We start from the raw sequence: 19854 nt of genomic DNA on the forward strand, positions 1-19854 counted from the left end.
TTTCCCCATCCTGTGTTGTTCAGTTTTCAGCGTGTTTCATTGTTCCTTGTGATGTATTTCATTATTCACTATATCCCAAGCCAAAACTCCCACTGAAGGACAGGAACACGTTAAGACAGGTCATGTAAAGGAGGGGGGAAGGGTAAATAAAGACAGTACTTTCTATACAAGTACTGTACTGAAACCTGCTGAAGTCACCATAAGAGGAATGGAGTAAAAAGAATAATGGAGGAGATGAACCAGTTTGGGGTATAATACGTGTATATGTAAAATGTCACAATGAACCCTCCTGAATATCACAAACTAAGAAAAATGTTCTTTTTTAAAAATAAAGGAAGGACAGGGGGGTAAAAAGGTTCTGTCTAAAAAGGGGGTGAGTACCAGTGGGAGGGGGTTGAGCATGAGGAAAGTGAAGGAGAGTGAATTGGTGGAAGTATTTTGTATTCATGTATGAAAACAGTACAATAAAAACTTGAAATGGTTCTAAGAAGGTGGGTAGGGAGGATAAAGGAGAAAGGTAGAGGGAGCAAATCTAATGAAGATATATTGTAAGCACTTGGGTAAATGTCACAGTGTACCCCCTGTACAACTATAATATGCTAATAGAAATTTTTTAAAAAACAGAAAACATACAAAATTTCTTTTTCAGACAGACAGATATGAGCCACCAGCACCCAGTTAGGTTTACATATCTTAACTGAAGGTCATTAAACAAGCTTGTTGCTGTTGTTGTTTTAAACAAATCTATTTTTTTTTAATTCATATGTGCATACAATGTTTGGGTCATTTCTCCCCCCTTCCCCCACCCCCTCCCTAAACCCCCCCCACCCCACCCCCTGCCACCCCCTCCCTCCCCCTCCCTCTCCTCCCCCATCCCCTTGCTACCCGGCAGAAACTATTTTGCCCTTAACTCTAATTTTAAACAAATCTATTTTAAAAACAATGGAGGGGGAGGGAGTATAACTCAGTGGTACAACACTTGGTGTTATCCCCAGCACCACAAAAAAATTAAATAAAATGACAATTTTTAAAAAATGGAATGATTTTTCCTTTATTTTTTTTGGTGGAACTGTGGTTTGAACTCAAGCCCTGCACTTCCTTGGCAGCCATCCTACCATTTAAGCCATGTCCCCAGCCCTTCATATAATGCTTTCCCTGGATTAGAAACAAGGTTACAGAGTCGGGTGCCAATGGCTCATGCCTGTAATCCTAGTTACTCAGGAGGCAGAGATCAGGAGGATCGCAGTTCAAAGCCAGCCTGGGCAAATAGTTCTCGGGAGACCCTACCTCAAAAGAAACCCATCACCAAAAAAGGGTTCATGGTGTAGGCCCTGAATTCAAGCCCCAGTACCACAAAAAAGAAAAAAAAAAGGACTGGCGGAGTGGCTTAAGGGGTAGAGCACCAACTGTGAGGCTTGGAGTTCAAATCCCAGTGCTGGGAAAAAAAAAAAAAAAAAACCAGTCCCAATAAAAACAAAGTTATAAATTTGGGGTGAAAGAACCAGAAGGGATAGCAATTTTCCTGCACAGGCCAGTTCTGGGACAAGCGATCATGTCCTGTCTTTTCCCTCTTTCAACTCATAAACTTTCCCTCTCCATCATCTTCATTACTTCATTAATTGCCTTCCTGTGAACTGTTCTTTTTTCCTTTTCCAAATTTGATCTTTGAAATATGTTCACAAGAATTAATTTGCACTAGCATATTTTAAATAAAGCATTCATAGTAGCATAATCAAATGCAACCACATAATTAACAAAAAGGATATTGATTTTTCCGAGTTTAGATGGTAAAACAGCTTCTCCAAAGGTGGGTATCGCTTTAGTGTGGGCACACACCCCAGGAGAATCAGTTTGTGTTTGGCTCTGGTTATAGCAACATTAAGACGCCGCCAATCTTTCAGGAGTTCACCAAGCTGTAAAAAAAAAAAAAAAATAGATTTTCCAATAATTTGAGTTTTCTTATATATTTGAATTTGTTCTGAAAAAGAACATGATGTGTTGCCTTGAACTGTTTTGTTTTCTTTTCTCTTTTTTTTTAATAGTGGGTCTCACTTTGTAGCCCAAGATGGCCTTGAACTTTTAATCCTCCTGCCTCTGCCTACCAAAGGATGGTACCATCGTGCCTGACTTTATTCCTACTTTTAAAACAGATAACAAAAAGATTCATCAACATGTTAAAAATTCTAGGCAACTGGAAAAAACATGCCACAATGTCAACTCCAAGTATCTTATGTTGTGACACTCTAGCTGTAATTTTAAATTATTACATATAATAAAAATCAAACAACTAGAGGTATCTCTACTCACTGTAGCCCTGTAATAGTAGTAGAAATTATAAAGAAAGAAAGAAGAAACAACAGTAAGCAAAATGGTGGTTATAGGTCTGGGAATGAGTAGTTTTAACTGTGCAAATGTAAAGGCTCTGGGATCTCTTCAGCAGAAGTGTGCATATATCTTACACTATTGCACTGTGCTCCCAGAAGTGCTTAGGATAAGAGAGAGCAACACCAAATGAATCACAGCAAATACAATTAACTTACAGTTCCATCCTTATTACTCCTAACAAAAGATACGAGGATGATCCTTTTGTCTCTTCCTTGGTATTTGTCTACTGTGTTAACTTCAACCATCCCAACAGAAGACTGTGCCATTAAATCATTGATGATCTTTAATTGCTGCCTATATGGTGCAATGATACCAACATCAGAGGGATTACATCCAGCCTGAACAGAAAAGGACACAATTTAAGATGAAAAGCCCTGATTTTTAAGTTCTTGAAGCTTTGCTGAATTTATTAAGTCAAATTTCTACATTAAGTGCCAAACTAATGTCCATAACAGATGCTCCCATCTCAGAGTAAATACAACGTATTCTAAATTTACTAATTATTTCCTGTGATGAAATAATTCCTCAGACATTGTTCACGTGATTTTTAGAGCATAATGGTTTGTATGCCACTAAAAAGAGTACTGTCACACAAAACAGCACAGAGAAATAGATTTTACTTTCTGCTTCCCTTAGAGAAGTTTCCAGTGCCAAATTGTATTGCCCCAATCAGAACTACAAAACTAACCTAAATGGGAAATAAATGCCATTATATAAAAAAATCACATCTTAGCAAAAATTTCTTAAAATAAAACAAACAATAGGGCTTTAGTCCCCTTATCTTCACAAACCAAGGGCAATGCTTGATTTTACGTTTCTAAAAGCCTAATAATATTCTATCACCCTGAACCTTCACACTGATTAGCTTTGAAAATTCTAACTTACCTTAATAAAAATTGAGGTCAGGAAAACTATGAGTTTGGCTTCTGTTATATTGCTCACACCACTCTTTTCAACTTGTTCTGGTGCTGGAACCTAAATAGAAAAAGAAGGAACCTGTTTACAACATAATCTCTAAAGTTGAACAACAGGTTCCCATAGAGACTGCACTCTTATGTGTAGAAACAGATGAAAAATACCATCTTCAAAGCTGAAAGTGAGAGAATCAACAAAACTGAATGTATTCATTTTCAGAAGGAGAAGAGAAAGCAACCCATATGAAGCATGCTGTAATATGGACGAAAATCTCTAGGAAAGTTCACAGACACTGCATTTCACATGTTTTGTTATCTCCCATGTTACAGGAATCAAAGGCCTCACAGTAGATCCAGGCTGTAGGATTTAAACTTGTATCTGGCTCAGCACCAGTGTACTGTATGTGTCCTTGAAGACATTTAGACAAATAATATAGCAGAAAGGGCTTGGTTCCCAAGCTCTACCAAATCCCAGAAAACTCTCCAGGGCTGCATTTTCCCTACACAACCTCGATTACTTTTATTCCTCATAGTAAGAAGAAACCTGAGTAGCAAAAATAAAGAAACTCAAAAATCATCAGTGAGGTAAAAAATTTCAAATTACAATTAATAAACCAGAAAAGTTTCATAAAAGCAGTCATTTGTGATATCACTGAAATCTGAAAAAATTTCCCAGAGCCAAGCAATTCTAGGTGATACAATTAATTTTTTTGTTTGAGACAAAGTCTCACTATGTAGTCTAGGATAGCCTTGAACTCACAATCCTCCTGCCTCAGCCTCCAGAGTGCTAAGATTACAGGCATGTACCATTGTACCAAGATCTAAAAGCAAATTTTTAATCACTAGGGGCAATAGCCAAGAGATTGAAAATTCCATCAGCTCTATGGCAAGGCCCTATTTTTTTACCAACTAGTTAACACCACCCATCTTAATAACAATAAAAGACAATTATTACAGAGTAATATGTGTACATACAACTAGTCACTGTGTTTTTTATTTGAACTTCCAATTCAGTGTTAAGATGCAATATACAAAACTGTAGGAATACAGGGACAAAACTTCATTCTTAGTTGCTAGAAATAAGAACCAAATCATTTAATGTACACTGTGAAGATTCTCTTTAATATCATGTTTGTTAAAAGGCCTTTATGTGCATTTGTAGGTGTGGGAAGCATATGGGAAACCCCTATACCGTCTGCTTAATATGTTGTGAACATAAAAGTGGTCCCCCAAAAAGGTTATTCTAAGTCCTTAAAAATGGTATCAATTGTCATTGATGGGCGCCAGTGGCTTGTAATTCTAGTTAGGAGGCAGAGATCAGGAGGATCGAGGTTCAAAACCAGCCTGGGAAAGTGGTTTACAAGACTCTATCTCAAAAAAGCCCATCACAAAAAAGAGTTGGTGTAGTGGCTCAAAGTGTAGGCCATGAGTTCAAACTCTAGTACCATAAAAAAAATAAAAAGACAATTCATTATACTTTGTCTACTTATAAACCTAGCCATTACTATCAATGCCAATACCTTTCCTAGGAAATGGAAGTATAACCCTTGAATTCACTTTCTGGCTTTCCTTCTTCAGAAGTCAATTTGGGGACAGGTGGCTCACGCTTGTAATCCCAGCTACTTAAGAAGTAGAGATTGGGAGGATAACAATTTGAGGTCAGCCCAGACAAAGTTAGTGAGACCTCATCTAAACAAACAAACCAGGCATTGTGGTGCATGTCTGTACTCACAGCTACATGGAAGGTACAAGGGGGAGGATTGCAGTCCAAGGCCTAAGCAAAAAGCGTAAGATCCTATCTGAAAAATAATTAAACCAAAAGGACTGTGGGAGGCATGGCTAAAGTGATAAAGTGCCTGCACAGGGACATATACTCAAGTCCTTACATTGTAAAAAAAAAAAGAAAGGAAAGGTCAATTTTGACATCCATCAACTCCCAGAATAAATCTCTCAAAAATACTGAGCCAACTGAAATAAAAGACTTTTGTGTTGAGGTACAAGTACGCTAATTTTGCTTTTAAGTGATAAGCATACACAATGCAAGCTGAGAAATTTAAATAATAGAACAAAAGTAAAGAAAAAATTTTTTTTTACCTTTTCTGTATTAAGAAAACAAACAGGATTGTTAGGCTCAAATACTCCTATCAGCCAAGGATTGTCAGAATAATCAGCATAGAATTCCAGCTCCAGCTTCACATCCTTGAAGTTAGGTAGGTTTATCACTGCATTGGCCACTTTGTCTGATCCACACTCCAGCTTCCCTTTGTAGGTCAGCTTATTACTTAACGACATGATTTTACTAAAATAATTGCAGAAAAAAACCCTTAGCTGAGGCAGATGAAAATAAGCATGGAAGCCAGTCATGGCTAACGGAGTTAGAAGTACCTGTTCATTCTGTACTGCACGGTTAGTTGTACCACAGCATTCTTATTCTGCTCCAGCCTCTTGAATAAGCTTTCACTCATACCAAGAGCTCTGTCAACAAATCAAATTCACACTTATCAGTAGACTAACAATGTTCCTTAAAAAGAACCCAATTTAAAATTGACGTGTATGGTGGTACATGTCAATAGTCCCAGCTACTCAGAAGGTTGAGGTGGAATGATAGAGCAGGAAGATCCCTTGTGCACAGGAGTTCAAGACCAGCCTAGGCAAAATCCATCTCTAGTAAAACAAAAACAAAGCTTCAGAGTCTGTCTACCTTGCTTCACGGTTCAGCACCAGGGGAGGAAGCTGCTGATGATCCCCTACCAACACGAATCTCCGAGAAAAAAAAAGTGGCCCCAGGCAAACTGGCTGACTAATTTGGGAGGCTTCATCCACAATACAAAAATCAAAAGTTTTTCGGGAAAATATTGGATGATTTATTCCCATACATGTTGTTGCAACTATAAGCTAAAAAAAAAAAAAAGAAAATAGAAGCATTAGTTAAATGTACAAAAATGTAGTTTATTTTTTCCTATTTTTCAATTACAAGACCAAAAAACATTTTTCTCCTAGCATCAAATATCATCTGATATTATTTAATTCCAAAATGTTTAGAGCACATGAAATTTATTTTTAAATTCTTTTCTATGAATTGAAAGATAATATGAACATTGCTTACATTTGGACATTACCAAATGGAAGCTGAAACACTGAGACAGTAAATTAGTAAGGTTTTTTTTTCTTTTTTTAAGTCAACTAGAACTTCAGTTCTGAAAGACGGAGTTTCCTTATCCTTCCCACAACGTATAGTTAAAATTTTGGCACATGATGTAGCTCAGGGATAGAGCACTAGCCTAGCATGTCAGGTCCTGGGTTCAATCTCCAGCACTACAAACAAACACAGAAACAAAAACACCCGAGACATCATACACAAAACAACTTTGAAAGACAGAAGGCAGGTCAGATAAGGAGCTCAGGACCACAGGAACAACAGAGCAACTTTCTGGGGTTTTTTTTTGTCTCATATGTCCCAAACTTAAGCTGACCATCCAGGATCACCAATGGGTCAAACCAAAACCATTTCAACAATAGCCTGCTAGCTTAAGCCAAAGAATAGGAAAGGGAAGACCTGGCCTAGCAGACAGAAAACTTTATACAAAAACCACAGTACTCTAGCCAGTCATCACAGAAAAGAAAAAAACACCATGGCACCACCCCCACAGACACCAGCAATGGCTGAGCAAAGGCCTTGACTCCTACCTCCTTAATGCTGCAACAAGATGTCCCAATAAACCACTAGGGTGGTCTTGGAGGAGGCCAAATATGAACTTAGATCTTTCATCCCTGCAGGCTGGTAACAAAATCCCAACTACATTGGTGTGGACCACATGGGAGGCAAACTGGCACAGCAGTTTGTGAAAGGACACTGACTGGGTACCAGGTCTCCTCCCACCTGCCAGCAAAGAGGTGGTATGCCCTCCTCTACAGCTTCAGAGGAAGGGGAGGTTTTAAACCACACATAAGAATGCTTGTTTCACCCCAGTGCTGGTGGCTCACACCTGTAATTCTAACTACTTTGGAGGCTGAGATCAGGAGGATTGTGGTTCAAGGCCAGCCTGGGCAAAAAAAGTTCATGAGAGCTGGTGGAATGACTCAGGTAGAATGCCTGCCTAGCAAGCGTGAGACCCTGAGTTCAAACCCCAGTACTATCACCAAACAAAAATAAAGTTCACGAAACTCCCATCTCAACCAATATCTGGGTGCAGTGGTGCGCACCTGTCATCCCAATAAGATAGAACGTGTAAAATAGGAGGATCGCAGTCCAGGCTGGCCTGGGCAAAAAGTAAGATCCCCCACCCCCAAAATAACCTAAGCAAAAAGGACTGGAGGCATGGCTCAAGTGGTACAGTGTCTGTCTGGCAAGCATGAAGCCCTGAGTTCAAACCCTAGTACCACACATACAAAAAAATAATAAAAATAATAAATTTTTTAAACAAAATAACCATTCAATTGACAGTCACTCATATTAGCAGAACCAGGAAAATTTCACTCATATTACTAGAACCAGGAAAATTTGAACACACTGAACACACACGCAGACTCACAGATGCCAGCACCAAGATGACAGAGATGTAAGAATTATCTGATCAAGGTTTTGAAGAGTCATGATAAAAATGTTCCAAGAAGCAGTTGTGAATATGCTCAAATAAAGTGAAAAAAAAGGGAAGACTCAGCAAAAACACTCATATCATAATTGTGCTTACTTGACTATTGTAGAGTTCTTCCAGAAGAGCTAAAGAATTAATGGACTTTGACCTGCAAATTTCCTCTTCTGTAAATTTCTGGATATCTGGATGAACCTTCTGAGTCTGACCCAAACGCAAAAATTCTATTTTAAATTTGGCTAACTTCAAAAGAATATTGTCAACAGCTGAGTGTGTATAGCTGGTCAACAAAACACTGAAGCCACAAGCGTAGAGGATTCTTACCTAGTTACAAGCAAGAAAGAAAGACAGCGTTACTTTGCATTCCAGATAACTTCCAACATGCTTCTAGTTTTGAAACAGAGCTAGTCAAGCTCAATAGGAACCCTACTGAACAGCTGAGCCAAGTAACTTCTTAAAAAATTATAAAGCCAAAAGATTTTGCAAAGACTATATGACATTATTATCACATTATTAATTAACACAATAATACTTGCGGTAAGTGATAATAAAATTCAATACACATCAGCTTCTAACACTGTCCAGACACAGTATTAACTAATAAATATTTACTGTTGTCATTATGATTTTCTGACTGCTTAGAAATTTAGACGTGAAAAAAAATATACATTTTCCTAGATTCCGCTTTATAATTTATGTATCTATTTATTTATTTATTTTTGGCAGTACTGGGGTTTAAACTCAAGAGTCTTAGGCTCTCATGGCAGGTGCTATACCTATTGAGCCACACCTCCAGACTAATTTATCACTTTTAAAGGGAGAGAAAATCTTACAATGATGCAAATTACAAACCACCAACAGAAAGGAACCTTAAGAAATTCTAGACCTGGAGGTGTGACTCAAGTGGCCTGAGTTCAACCCCAGTACCAACAAAAAAGGAAGAAACTCCAAATGCAAGAAATCCTGAAACCAACAGAGGCCACCATGGGAAGGTGACCAGGAAGTAGTGAAGAGGTCAGGTAGAGATGAACCAATTCGGGTTATAATACACTTGTGCATGGAAGCAATGCTAGGAATCTCTCTGTATAGCTATCTTTATCTCAAGCTAGCAAAAACGCTATGTCTTTCATATTATCTCTCACGTTTTCTCTTCAACAAAATTGGAGAAGAAAGCAGAACAGGTTCTGCCTGGAAGTAAGGGGGGCAGGGAAGTAGAGTGGGGGGGAGTTGGGGGTGGGGGATGGCCCAAACAATATATACACACATAATAAATGAATAAACAATAAAAAAAGAAAAAAAAAAAGAAAATCCTTTCTGGAGAAAGGTAAAAACAAAACAAAAACAAAAATAATCTAAAAGTTGATTATAGCTATTTGTAATTCAGCTTTATTACTTCTCATATCATTCTTGAAAAAAAGATTTTTAATTAAAATGCAGCCCTTTGGTACCAAAACCCTGAACTGAAAAGCTGGTGTTTAGTTTCCAAGCATGATAACAGTAACCTTACGAGAGTGCATATGGTAGTCGTTTTTCCTGTCCCAGGCATACCCACGATGAGTGTGTAGTCTTTTGAGAGAAGAACCTTTTTCATTGCTTGCCTTTGAGGCTTATTCAAACCTACATTTAAATTAAAAATAAATAAATAAATAAATAACAGGAAAAAGAGCATTGAATTTCAGTGGAGTTTTTTTTTCTTTTTTTTACTCAAACTAGTGATCCACCTGCCTCAGCCTCCAGGGTGCTGGGATTACAGGTATATACCACCACATCCGGCTCATAAATTCACATTTTAAAAGAAAAGCATCTCGACCTGATTGTGCTCTTACATACATCTTTTCAAAGTAAAGCAATGTCACAGTGATTTTATAGACATAAGCTACTTCCAATCATTAGAATTAAAAAGCTAATCAATTATTAAGAAATCAGAGAACTACGGTACAGTTTAAATCCTATCCAAGAGCAGTTAACAGATGTGCTTACAATAGCATACCCTTTAGAATGCCAGCAACAGTATCCTTAGCATCGTGCGGGAGGACAGAGCTGAGGTAGGGTATAAACTGAGGCTCCTGAAAGTCAATGATTAAATCTCGAAGCTTTTTGCTGAAAAGAAAAAAGTCTTTGTAGTATATCCCTTAGAATAGTGGGAAGAAACTCAGATTCCTGCATTATTACAAACCTGGCAGAGGTGTTCTCCATCAATTTAGAGAGGTTTCCTAAGGGGGTATGTATGTCACAGTTTTTTTCTTCCTGGTCTAATCTGAACAAAGTTGACTCTGGGAGGGTTGATAAGTTCCTAAAACAGCAGAACAAATGTACATAAATGTTTTCCATTTTGCATGGTCTGCATAAGAAGTATACTGCTACCTGCTTTAGAAAGGGCAAATAGGATAGAATAGCCATTAAAATGGCTACCAAGATGAGCATGGCAGTGCACCCCTATAATTCTAGCACTTGGGAAGCCTAGGTAGGAAGATTACAAGTGTGAGGCCAGCCTGGCCTACACAGAGAGACCCTGCCTCAAAAACTAAAATAAATAAAACGAAATGAGATAAAATGCTACCAACCCATCATTCACACTTGCCAGTCAAAGACAGCACAAGGCTCTGAATGGGTGATGACAGGAAAAGGAGAGGGCCCAAAGCTGAGAACAATTAATAGCTGGAACCTGTAACATTTACTGAAACACTTGACTTTGCAATCTAACATGGGCTTACCATCCCCAGAAGGATCCTGAACACGTGGCTCTAATCTCCTCCAGCCTGGAAGATGGTCTCTTTCCTGCCACCTTTCCCCACTTCTCTATAAAGCCCCCTAAATCCTGGTGTTCCCTAGAGTCCCTCCCCTGACCATTGTTATTGCTTTCTTGTGGTTTTCCCTATGGTCCCAGGCCAACATGTGGCTCCAAATCCCAAAGATACATCTTCAGACTTCCCTGGTACTTCTCTTCCAGCTGCTCCTCACCCAAACTGCAGACAGCAAAACCTCTCCAACTGGCTAAGCCCCAGGCAAGAAAAGTTCAATGTGTTTAAAACTGAACTCCTCATCCCCCCGCCCCCCACCTGACCTTCTTCTGGTCTGGACCTCAGTCAAGGGCACTTGTATCCACAGTGTATTGATCTTTCCTTCCTCCAACACCAGATCTAACCAGTATCTAACCGCCTGCCAATTTTCTTTGATATGTACTTATCAAAATCATTCTGTCCTCTCTGCCAACACTACCTTGCTCTCCATCACCTCTACCCACCAGAACAGCTTCCAGGTTCTCTGCTTTGTTTTGCCTCTATTAATTCAAATCTCCACGTGCACCCACAGGAAATACAAATCCAATTATTACCTATCCTTCCATTTAAAATCCTTTAGTATATCTTAATAAATAATTAAAACTTCTGTGCATGGCATATTAAGACCTTGTCTGAGCTGGAGACGTGACTTGGCCAATAGAGTGCCTGCCTCACAAGTACAAAGCCCTGAGTTCAAACCCCAGTACTGAGAAACAAGAAAAGAAAATTTCTATAACCTGACCTCTCCAATCACTTCCTTCCTCATGTTTCACATTGCAGAACTGCTTAATTACCTGCATCTTCCTGAAAATTCCATTTTACACATCACATGATCAGGCCTTTGCACAGCCTGCTCACTCAGTCTGGTACACTCTTCTCACAGTGCTTCGCCAGCCTAATTTATTAATCCATAGGATGGAGATCCAGAATTATCTTTTGCAAAAAGCCCTCCCTGAGCCTCCTAAAATTGAGTTAAATGGCTCTCCTGTATTCCCATCATTTCAATCACTTACTACTAGATTGAAAAGATATGTCTCCACACAAGACTATAAATTCTTCAAACATCCACAAAGTGCCTAATACATGTTAGACAAACACACGTACAAAAAAAGCACTGCCAGGAGAGCTAAGGGTATTGCTCAGTGGCTCAGTGATACAGTGGTTGCCTAGCATATACAAGGCCTTGGGTTCCATCACCAGCAGCACAAAAAACAAAACGTACTACAAAGGATTGCAGTTAATCCTGTGCAACAGCAGAAATATTGTGGTTCACCCTTCCATATCATGAAACCCAAGCTAGGGCTAGTCATGGCTTGACTGATGACTAAATTGTAGGAGACAAACCCGGACATTTCTGCTGAGGTTACCCAGCTGTCACTGCATCCCAATCCCCGACTCCTATCCATTAGGAAGGAAACCACAGAGTGTCAGGGAAGGCAGATTCCATCTGCTCTCTCTCCCCAAAGAACCATGTATGACTCCTATCCATTAGGAAAAGGGGAGGCATGCCTGTACCAACTGGAAGGAAAGCTGGGCATGCAGAAAGGAGTACCACAGGTATTAGTGAACATGGATTTGGTCTCTGCCACAAGTTTTCATACTATTATTTACTTAGCATTTTTCTTTACATCAAGGTACTTTCTTTTCGGATTTTTGGGGGTTTTTTTGTTTTGCTTTGTTTGACAATACTGAAGATTGGACTCAAAGCCTTATGCTCTACAACTTCAGACATGCCCCAGTCCTCTTGCGTTCACTTTGTTTTTCAGAAAGAGTCTCCACTTTTGCTTAGGCCAGTCTTCCTCAGGAGCTGGGATTATAGACATTGATCACCATGCTTGGCTTATTTGTGAGATAGGATCTCACTAACTTTTGCTCAGGCTAGACGTGAGCCATGATTCTGCTATCTCCACTTCAAGTCAACTTACTTTCTTTTAACTGCTATAAGTATACTTTATATCACACTTATCAGTAGAAAAACTTTTTTTAAGGGGAGAACAAAATGGAAAGAGCCCAGAGTACAAAAGAGAAGCCTCATAGCTAATAAAGCACAGTTATGCTGACACACATGTGCTTGTGAGAATTAGGAAAGATTACACACACATTAACACTATAAAACAATGTGCTAAACAAAAGTTTAGGGCTGCGGGTGTGGCTCAAACAATAGAGCACCTACTTAGCCAGAACAAAGCCCTGAGTTCAAACCCCAATATCTCCCTGCCAAAAAAACCTGATTAACAATTTGGTAATTCCTCAAAATATTAAACACAAAACTAGAACATGACCCAGTGATTCTACTATTAGATAACTAAAGGAAAATGAAAATATGCACACATAAAAATTTGTGGATGGATGCCCACATCAATATTACTCAAACTCACATGTCCATTAGCAGGTGAGTGGATGAGCAGAGCGTGGTCTGTCCCCACAATGAATGTTACTCAGCCACAGAAGAAATGAGTTACTGATACATGCTACAACATGGATGGACTTCACCAACATTACGCTAAGTGAAATAAGCCAGACACAAAAGGTCACACACTGTGTGACAACACTGAGATCATATATTCAGAATAAGTTAATACAGAAAACAAAAGTAGATGGCAGGGGCTAGAAGAAGAGTGGAAAGTGGCTGCTTACTGAGTTTGGAGTTTCCTTTTACAGTGATGAAAGTGTCTTGGAACTAGGGAGAAGTGATGGGCACTTAAGACAGTGAAGGTGCTCGGTGCCAATTAAAATGGTTAATGGCCAATTTTATATTGTGTCAGTTTTACTTCATTTTTACATGTCACCACATGAAAACCAATATGCTAAGTGACAAAAACCAGCCAAAGACCACATGCTGTGGGATTCCATGTACATGAGATGCTCAGTAAAGACAGAAAGTGGTTATCTGGGGCTGGGGGAGATTAAGGGAAATGCAGGGGTGACTAAGATAGGGTACAGGTCTCTTTTAGGAGTTATAAATACTAAAAATGATTGTGGTGATGATTATACAACAATATAATAGATGGAACCCAGTGCTCTGCACATGCTACGTAGGCCACTAAGGCTGAGCTACATCCCCAGGCTTTTGTACAACTCTGAATATACTGAAAACCATGGAAGTGTACACTTTAAACAGATGAATCATACGGTCCATGAATTATCCATCAATAACTTTTTTTTTTTCCTTTGACTCACCCCTAGGGTGTCTTTTATTTTTTATTTATTTTTTATTTTTTTTTTCTTTTATTATTCATATGTGCATACAAGGCTTGGGTCATTTCTCCCCCCTGCCCCCACCCCCTCCCTTACCACCCACTCCGCCCCCTTATCCATCAATAACTTATCAAAAGCAGCATTTCATTACCTGTCTAATAAACAGGTTACTGTTGTCATGTTAATCTTCTTCACATATCCCTTAGACAAGGCAAACAGCGCTCTCTCCTCTCCACTTAAAATAATTCTGTCTCCTGCCATTAGGTTTGTCCCAGGCATAGCACCATTTCTACGCTGGAAATGATGTAAGTACTGCCCATCGCAGACTCTATTCACATGTTTTGTCCTGATTAGGTTCCCAATGCAGCTGCCTTTCTCCTCCCTATTTAGGGGAGACAGGGGAGAGAGAGAGAGAAAGTCTCCATTTATGTCATATACATAAATACTGTATTCATGTTTTTCCACAATTTACTTGTTTATCTGGTCCCTGGAAACTAATACGAAAATTGAGTTTCTCCTTTTTACACTTCCTACCATCTACAGAAAAGTGATAAAAATGCTAAGTAAACATCCCCTGTTAGTTTTTAAATACCTTTCACCACCACCATCCCCACCCTTATTGCATCAACAGGCTGGGACCTCTCAATAAGCTATTTATTAGCACACTGATCCTTGATCAATACCCCCATTTCCTGTGCTGATACACAAGACACTGATACAATGATACATCTGCTCCTGAATTTGATGTGAAGAAATAACTTATTTCTTTACTGTTTACAAGAGGATTTGTAATTATTGTTATTAAAATAATGACAAGCAAGTTGCTAACACCACTGATAGTTCTAGCATTTAAAGTATTCAGGTACTACTATAAACACTACACAACCTCAGAGGCTTCATTGTATGTACACTTTACATATTTACTGCATTTATGCACTTGATCCATAACTACATGAACTTTTTTTTTTTTTGGCTGACTGGGTTTGAACTCAGTGGTAGAGCACTTGCCTAGCACATGAGGTCCATCCCTAGCACTGTGAAAAATACAAAACAACAGCAACAAAAAGAAAATGTGAGTCTCTATTAAAAACAGAAAATGCAAACTTTTTCTAATGATAATACAAAATTTTACTGAAAATATAAACATTTTAAATAAGGCAAAAGGTTAAGTAAAACCTAATTAATATGTAATAATTCACCTTATCATATACTCAAGTTTATGCGGATATCACTGATGACAAATAATTTACTATTTTTAAAAGACTTCTTTTTTTTAGCTGTACTGGGGTTTGAACTCAGGGCCTCATGCTTGCTAGTCAGGCACTCTACCACTTAAGTCACTCTACCAGCCCTTTTATGTGTTGGATATTTTTGAGATAGGGTCTCACAAACTGTTTGCCCAGGCTAGCTTTGAACTCCATCCTCCTGATCTCTGCCTCCTGAGTAGTTAGGATTACAGGCGTGAGCCTACCTAAAAAGACTTCTTTTGTTTTGTTTTTGTTTTTTGGCAGTTCTGGGATTTGAACTCAGGGGCTCAAAGTTGCTAGACAGGTGCTCTACCACTTGAGCCACTCCACCAGCCCTTAAAAAATTTCTTGAGGCATGTTTAACCTACTGAAAACAAACTACTAACAATGATTGTGGCACACAGCATACAAGAAATGAAGGTCTATTAGAAACATTTCATGGATAATCATATGGGGTTGTCGTGAATAAATGAAACCACGTGTCTTTAACATGCTACATAACCTCAATTTGTTGTGAATTCCAAATGCCATGTACAAGCTGATATAAACTATGGGTATCTCACTGCAATCAGAGGACCACTTACATTTCAGAAGCAGGCATTAGCCAGATATTTTGGTGATTCTTTCTGTTGTCTTTGGATTGTGACTCCAGGGTTAACATTAGACACCAAAGGCTGAAGTACTCTAAGTGTGCACGCTGCAGATGCTGGGTTTCTTCTTGTATTTTGGTCAACATGACCTCTGGGACTGAACTTTCATCCACTGGTTGTTCAATTGCTCTAAATACAAAGTCCAAGTTAGAGGGCTGGAGATGTAACTCAGTAATACAGCACTTGCCTAGCATGCCCACAGCCCTGGCTCAACCCCCACCATCAGAAACAAAACAACAAAACAAAAAAACTCAAGAATTCCAAGCTAGGGTTGTACATGAAACATTTCACCAACTGGGTGCTGGTGGCTCACGCTGGCAATTCTAGCTACATGGGAGGTTGAAATCAAGAGGATCTGGGTTTGAGGCTAGCCCAAGCAAGTATTTCGAGACCCCATCTCCAAAAATAACCAGAGCAACTGGACTGGAGGTATGGCTCAAGCAGTAGAGTACCTGCTTTGCAAGTATGAAGCCCTAAGTTCAAACCCTAGTTCCCCTCCAAAAAAAAAATATTTTTGAAGCTGGGTGTGGTGATGCACACTTATAATCCCAGCACTAGGGAAGGTGAGGCAGGAGGATCACAAATTCAAGGCCAGCCTGCGATACACAGTGAGTACAAGGTCACCCAGGGCTACATGATAAGAAACTGTCTCAAAAAAAGTGAAAAAAAAACAAACAAAAATTTCACTTTTAGAAAATGTTTTAAAAGTACTTTTTTTTTTTTTTTTTTTTTTTTTTGGCAGTACTGAACTCAGGGCCTTCACCTTGAGCCACTCCACCAACCCTATTTTTTTGAAGAGTTTTTTCAAGATAAGGTCTCTCGAACTATTTGCCCCAGCTGGCTTCAAACTGCAATCCTCCTGATCTCTGCCTCTTGAGTAGCTAGGATTACAGGCATGAGCCACCAAAGCCCGGCTTAAAAGTACTCTTGTCATTTACCAAGAAAACAGACTTATTAGACAATGTAAGCTGTTTTTTATTTTCTGTTCCCTTCATTTTACAAATACTATCTACAAATAAAAATAACTGAAATGGAATCAATGCTGAACAAACTACCAATGTTAAATCACTGAGCTAAGTTCATATTCAATTTGAAATAATACTTTTGGATGGGAACTAATGGTTCATGCCTGCAATCCTAGCTACTCAGGAGGCAGATATCAGAAGGATTGTGGTTTGAAGCCAGCCCGGGCAAATAGTTCGAGAGAACCTATCTCAAAAAAAAAAAACCATCACAAAACAGGACTGGCAGAGTAGCTCAAATGGTAAGAGTGCCTGCCTAGCAAGCATGAGCCCCCAAGTTCAAATCCCAGTACCACCAAAAATAAATAAATAAATAACACTTTTAGGAGCTAGTGTGTCTACCTGCTATAGAGAGCACAGTTGCTCACTTGTGAACAGTATCTACAGACTTTTCCCTCTTCAATTATTTGTGGCAAAGAAGTAAGCTGTGCCTTCTCATTCCCCGTAGCAGATTTGCTAATACGGTGCAACAAAGAGAATGCCATCTGGTTCCTTAACTTTAATAATTCTATGAAAAACAAAACATTGAATCAGTAATAACCTTCAGATTCAGAAACAAAGAAAAGTAGAGAATGATATTCCTGTTCCCCACTATGCTAGAGTAATTGTTGTTGGTTATATTTCCATTAAGTTTTTGTTCACTTCATAAATTCATAAAATGACTACCTATCTCATTCCTAGTGAGTATAGTGACGCTGGTGTTTAACTGGCTGAATGCTAAGGATGAAGGAAGCAATCTAGAATATCTACTACCAGATAATAAGATGAAAATAGTTTTGTATAATAAAAATGTAAAGGTAAATGATATTTTCAACTACAGAGTACACTGTAAAAATTAGTTTTTAAAATACCAAAACTACAAATTACATCCTGTAACAGGCCCAGTAAGCTGACTGTCTGGTGTAAAACTGTATCACCAAAACTTGACGGGTGGGAGGGGGACCTGAGAGGTAAAACCAGAAGCAAATAGCTCAACCTCTTTTATCTAGATGGTTGGCAGGCACAGTGTACATCTGCCCCGTCTTGAGGTAGAGAAGCAAGCCAGCCTCTGGATCCGTTCTTCTCTCTTGGCTTAGCAGTGTGTACAGAACAACCTATGCAAAACAGTTGTTAAGCAAACATTGAATATGCTGTTAAACAAAACTGTAACTTTCTATTATTTCCCCTGACTATCTGGTAATCAGCACATAATTATAAAATCAAAAGGTCAATGACGAGCTGGGTGTGTGGTACACACCTGTGATCCCAGCACTGAGGAGGCAGAAGCAGCTTCCTCAAAATGTTTAAAGACAGCCTATACTACATAGCAAGTGGGCCAGCCTGGGTTACACAGTGATTTCCAAAACATACAAACAAAAAAGGTTAATGAAGTTATTTCTATTTTGAAAATAACACAAGCCACGTTGGTAAAGGTTAACAGCCCAAATACAATTTCAAACATTTAATTTGCACAAACTGTTCATAGTTCTCAGTTTTCCTTAGACAATAAAGAAAATAAAGACTATGTGGCTAGGGTTTGGCTCAAGTGGTAGACCATCTGCTTGGCTTAAACAAGAAAGGGAGAGAGGAAAGGAAAGAAAAAGATGAAGAATTTTTCTTAGTACATATTTAAATTTCTAAAATTTTAGGAGGGAAATTAGTCAAACTATGCCTTATATTTACAAGTTAACAGTCGTATGTTCCCTATTTAAAATAAATGAGCTAAGACTGGAGGTGTATCTCAAGGGTAAGAGTGCCTCCCTAGCAAGCATTAGACCCCCTGTTCAAACCCCATTCCTACCATAAATAAATCAACAAATAAACAGGCAAGTGAGCTAGCTGGGACTGGTAGCTCACACTTGTAATCCTAGCTACTTGGATTCCTCCTCTCAGGAGGATTGAGTTGGAGGCCAGCTGAGGCAAATAGTTCCTAAGATCCTATCTCCAAAAAATAACCAGAACAAAATGGACTAGAGGTATGCCTCAAGCAGTAGAGTGCCTGCTTTGCAAGTATGAAGCCGTGAGTTCAAACCCCAGTCACACCAAATAAATGAGCTAAACACTAAAATGTGTATCATCTGTTGTAATTACTGTGATAAATAGATGTGAGTGTGCTGCTCTTCCAGAGCAGGAAGTGTCACTAACTGCCTAAGGTTCAATGGTGCACTGCAGAGGAACCATCAGTCAAATTAGAAACAGTCCCCTTCAATCAAGAAAAGGCTTCAGCAGCAGGCTGGAGGCGTGGCTCAAGCGGTAGAGCACCTGCCTAGCAAACATGAAGCCCTTAGTTCAAACCCCAGTACCGCCAAAGAAAAAAGCTTTAGCAGCAAGAAGTCATTTAGTTGAAGCCTAACAAGCTGATTTGTTTTCTAATAGCTCTCAAAGATTCAAATATTAAATGCTATAAGGAGTCTTGAAAATCGTTCTCAAACACTAAGACCAGTAATTATAATTAGCATGTGTAAGTTCAAATTATATTTACATTCCTACTTGCAATATGAATACTAAGTATCTCTATAAACTCACTACCCAATGTCCAAGACAACTTTACCAAAAAAAAGTGTTTTTTCCTTAGTTCCTACAAAACAGTCTTAAGCCAGCGTGGTGGTGTGTACCTGTAATCCCAGCTACATAGGAGGCTGAAGCAGGAGGAGGGAGTTCAAGATAGTCTGGGCAATTTAACAAGACCTCAAAGAAAAAAAAAAAAAACAGCGTTTTCACAATAAGCAAATGTAAGAAAAATATAGGAGAAATTCCAATATAAAAATTTTGCAAAGAAAATACAATCTCAGATGCCTCAAGGTTCAAAGACATGTATAGAAATACTTAAGATAATTTCAAATATCTACAGAGTAAAGTATATAAACATTCTGTCTTAGGAAAGAATCATGCTGAAAATTTTGATTTTTTAACTTGATCTCCCAAATTCATCTGCAGACTTTTAAGATTCTCATGACAGGCTGTGTTTAAACATCTGAGCCCATGAAGCATGTTTTGATGTTTTGAGGGACGTGTACATATGTCTGTGTGCACGCTATTTATCAATCTTAGGGCCTTTCACATGCTAAGCATGCACTCTACCACTGA

At 38.8% G+C, this 19854-nt stretch overlaps 1 protein-coding gene across 4 annotated transcripts in view; it reads right to left on the reverse strand.

Moving 5' to 3' along the window:
• Positions 1-19854, reverse strand: part of Dna2 (DNA replication helicase/nuclease 2) — a 37728-nt gene that overhangs the window by 1401 nt on the left and 16473 nt on the right. The window contains exons 7-20 of one of the 4 annotated variants that reach the window (XM_074079008.1): positions 17765-17882; positions 17131-17296; positions 15701-15895; positions 14021-14251; positions 10068-10184; positions 9882-9991; positions 9394-9508; positions 7991-8210; positions 6001-6194; positions 5685-5774; positions 5394-5598; positions 3271-3360; positions 2541-2723; positions 1767-1913 (exon numbers count right to left, since the gene is read on the reverse strand). In XM_074079008.1, the coding sequence (XP_073935109.1) occupies positions 1767-1913; positions 2541-2723; positions 3271-3360; positions 5394-5598; positions 5685-5774; positions 6001-6194; positions 7991-8210; positions 9394-9508; positions 9882-9991; positions 10068-10184; positions 14021-14251; positions 15701-15895; positions 17131-17296; positions 17765-17882 (2181 nt within the window). Of the gene's footprint in view, positions 1-1442; positions 1914-2540; positions 2724-3270; positions 3361-5393; positions 5599-5684; positions 5775-6000; positions 6195-7990; positions 8211-9393; positions 9509-9881; positions 9992-10067; positions 10185-14020; positions 14252-15700; positions 15896-17130; positions 17297-17764; positions 17883-19854 lie in introns of those variants that run through there. The other 3 variants (XM_074079007.1, XM_074079006.1, XR_012449731.1) reach the window with 3 other exon arrangements.

The sequence above is a fragment of the Castor canadensis genome, chromosome 7 (genome assembly GCF_047511655.1).
Source record: "Castor canadensis chromosome 7, mCasCan1.hap1v2, whole genome shotgun sequence".
In the NCBI taxonomy this organism is placed as follows: domain Eukaryota; kingdom Metazoa; phylum Chordata; class Mammalia; order Rodentia; family Castoridae; genus Castor; species Castor canadensis.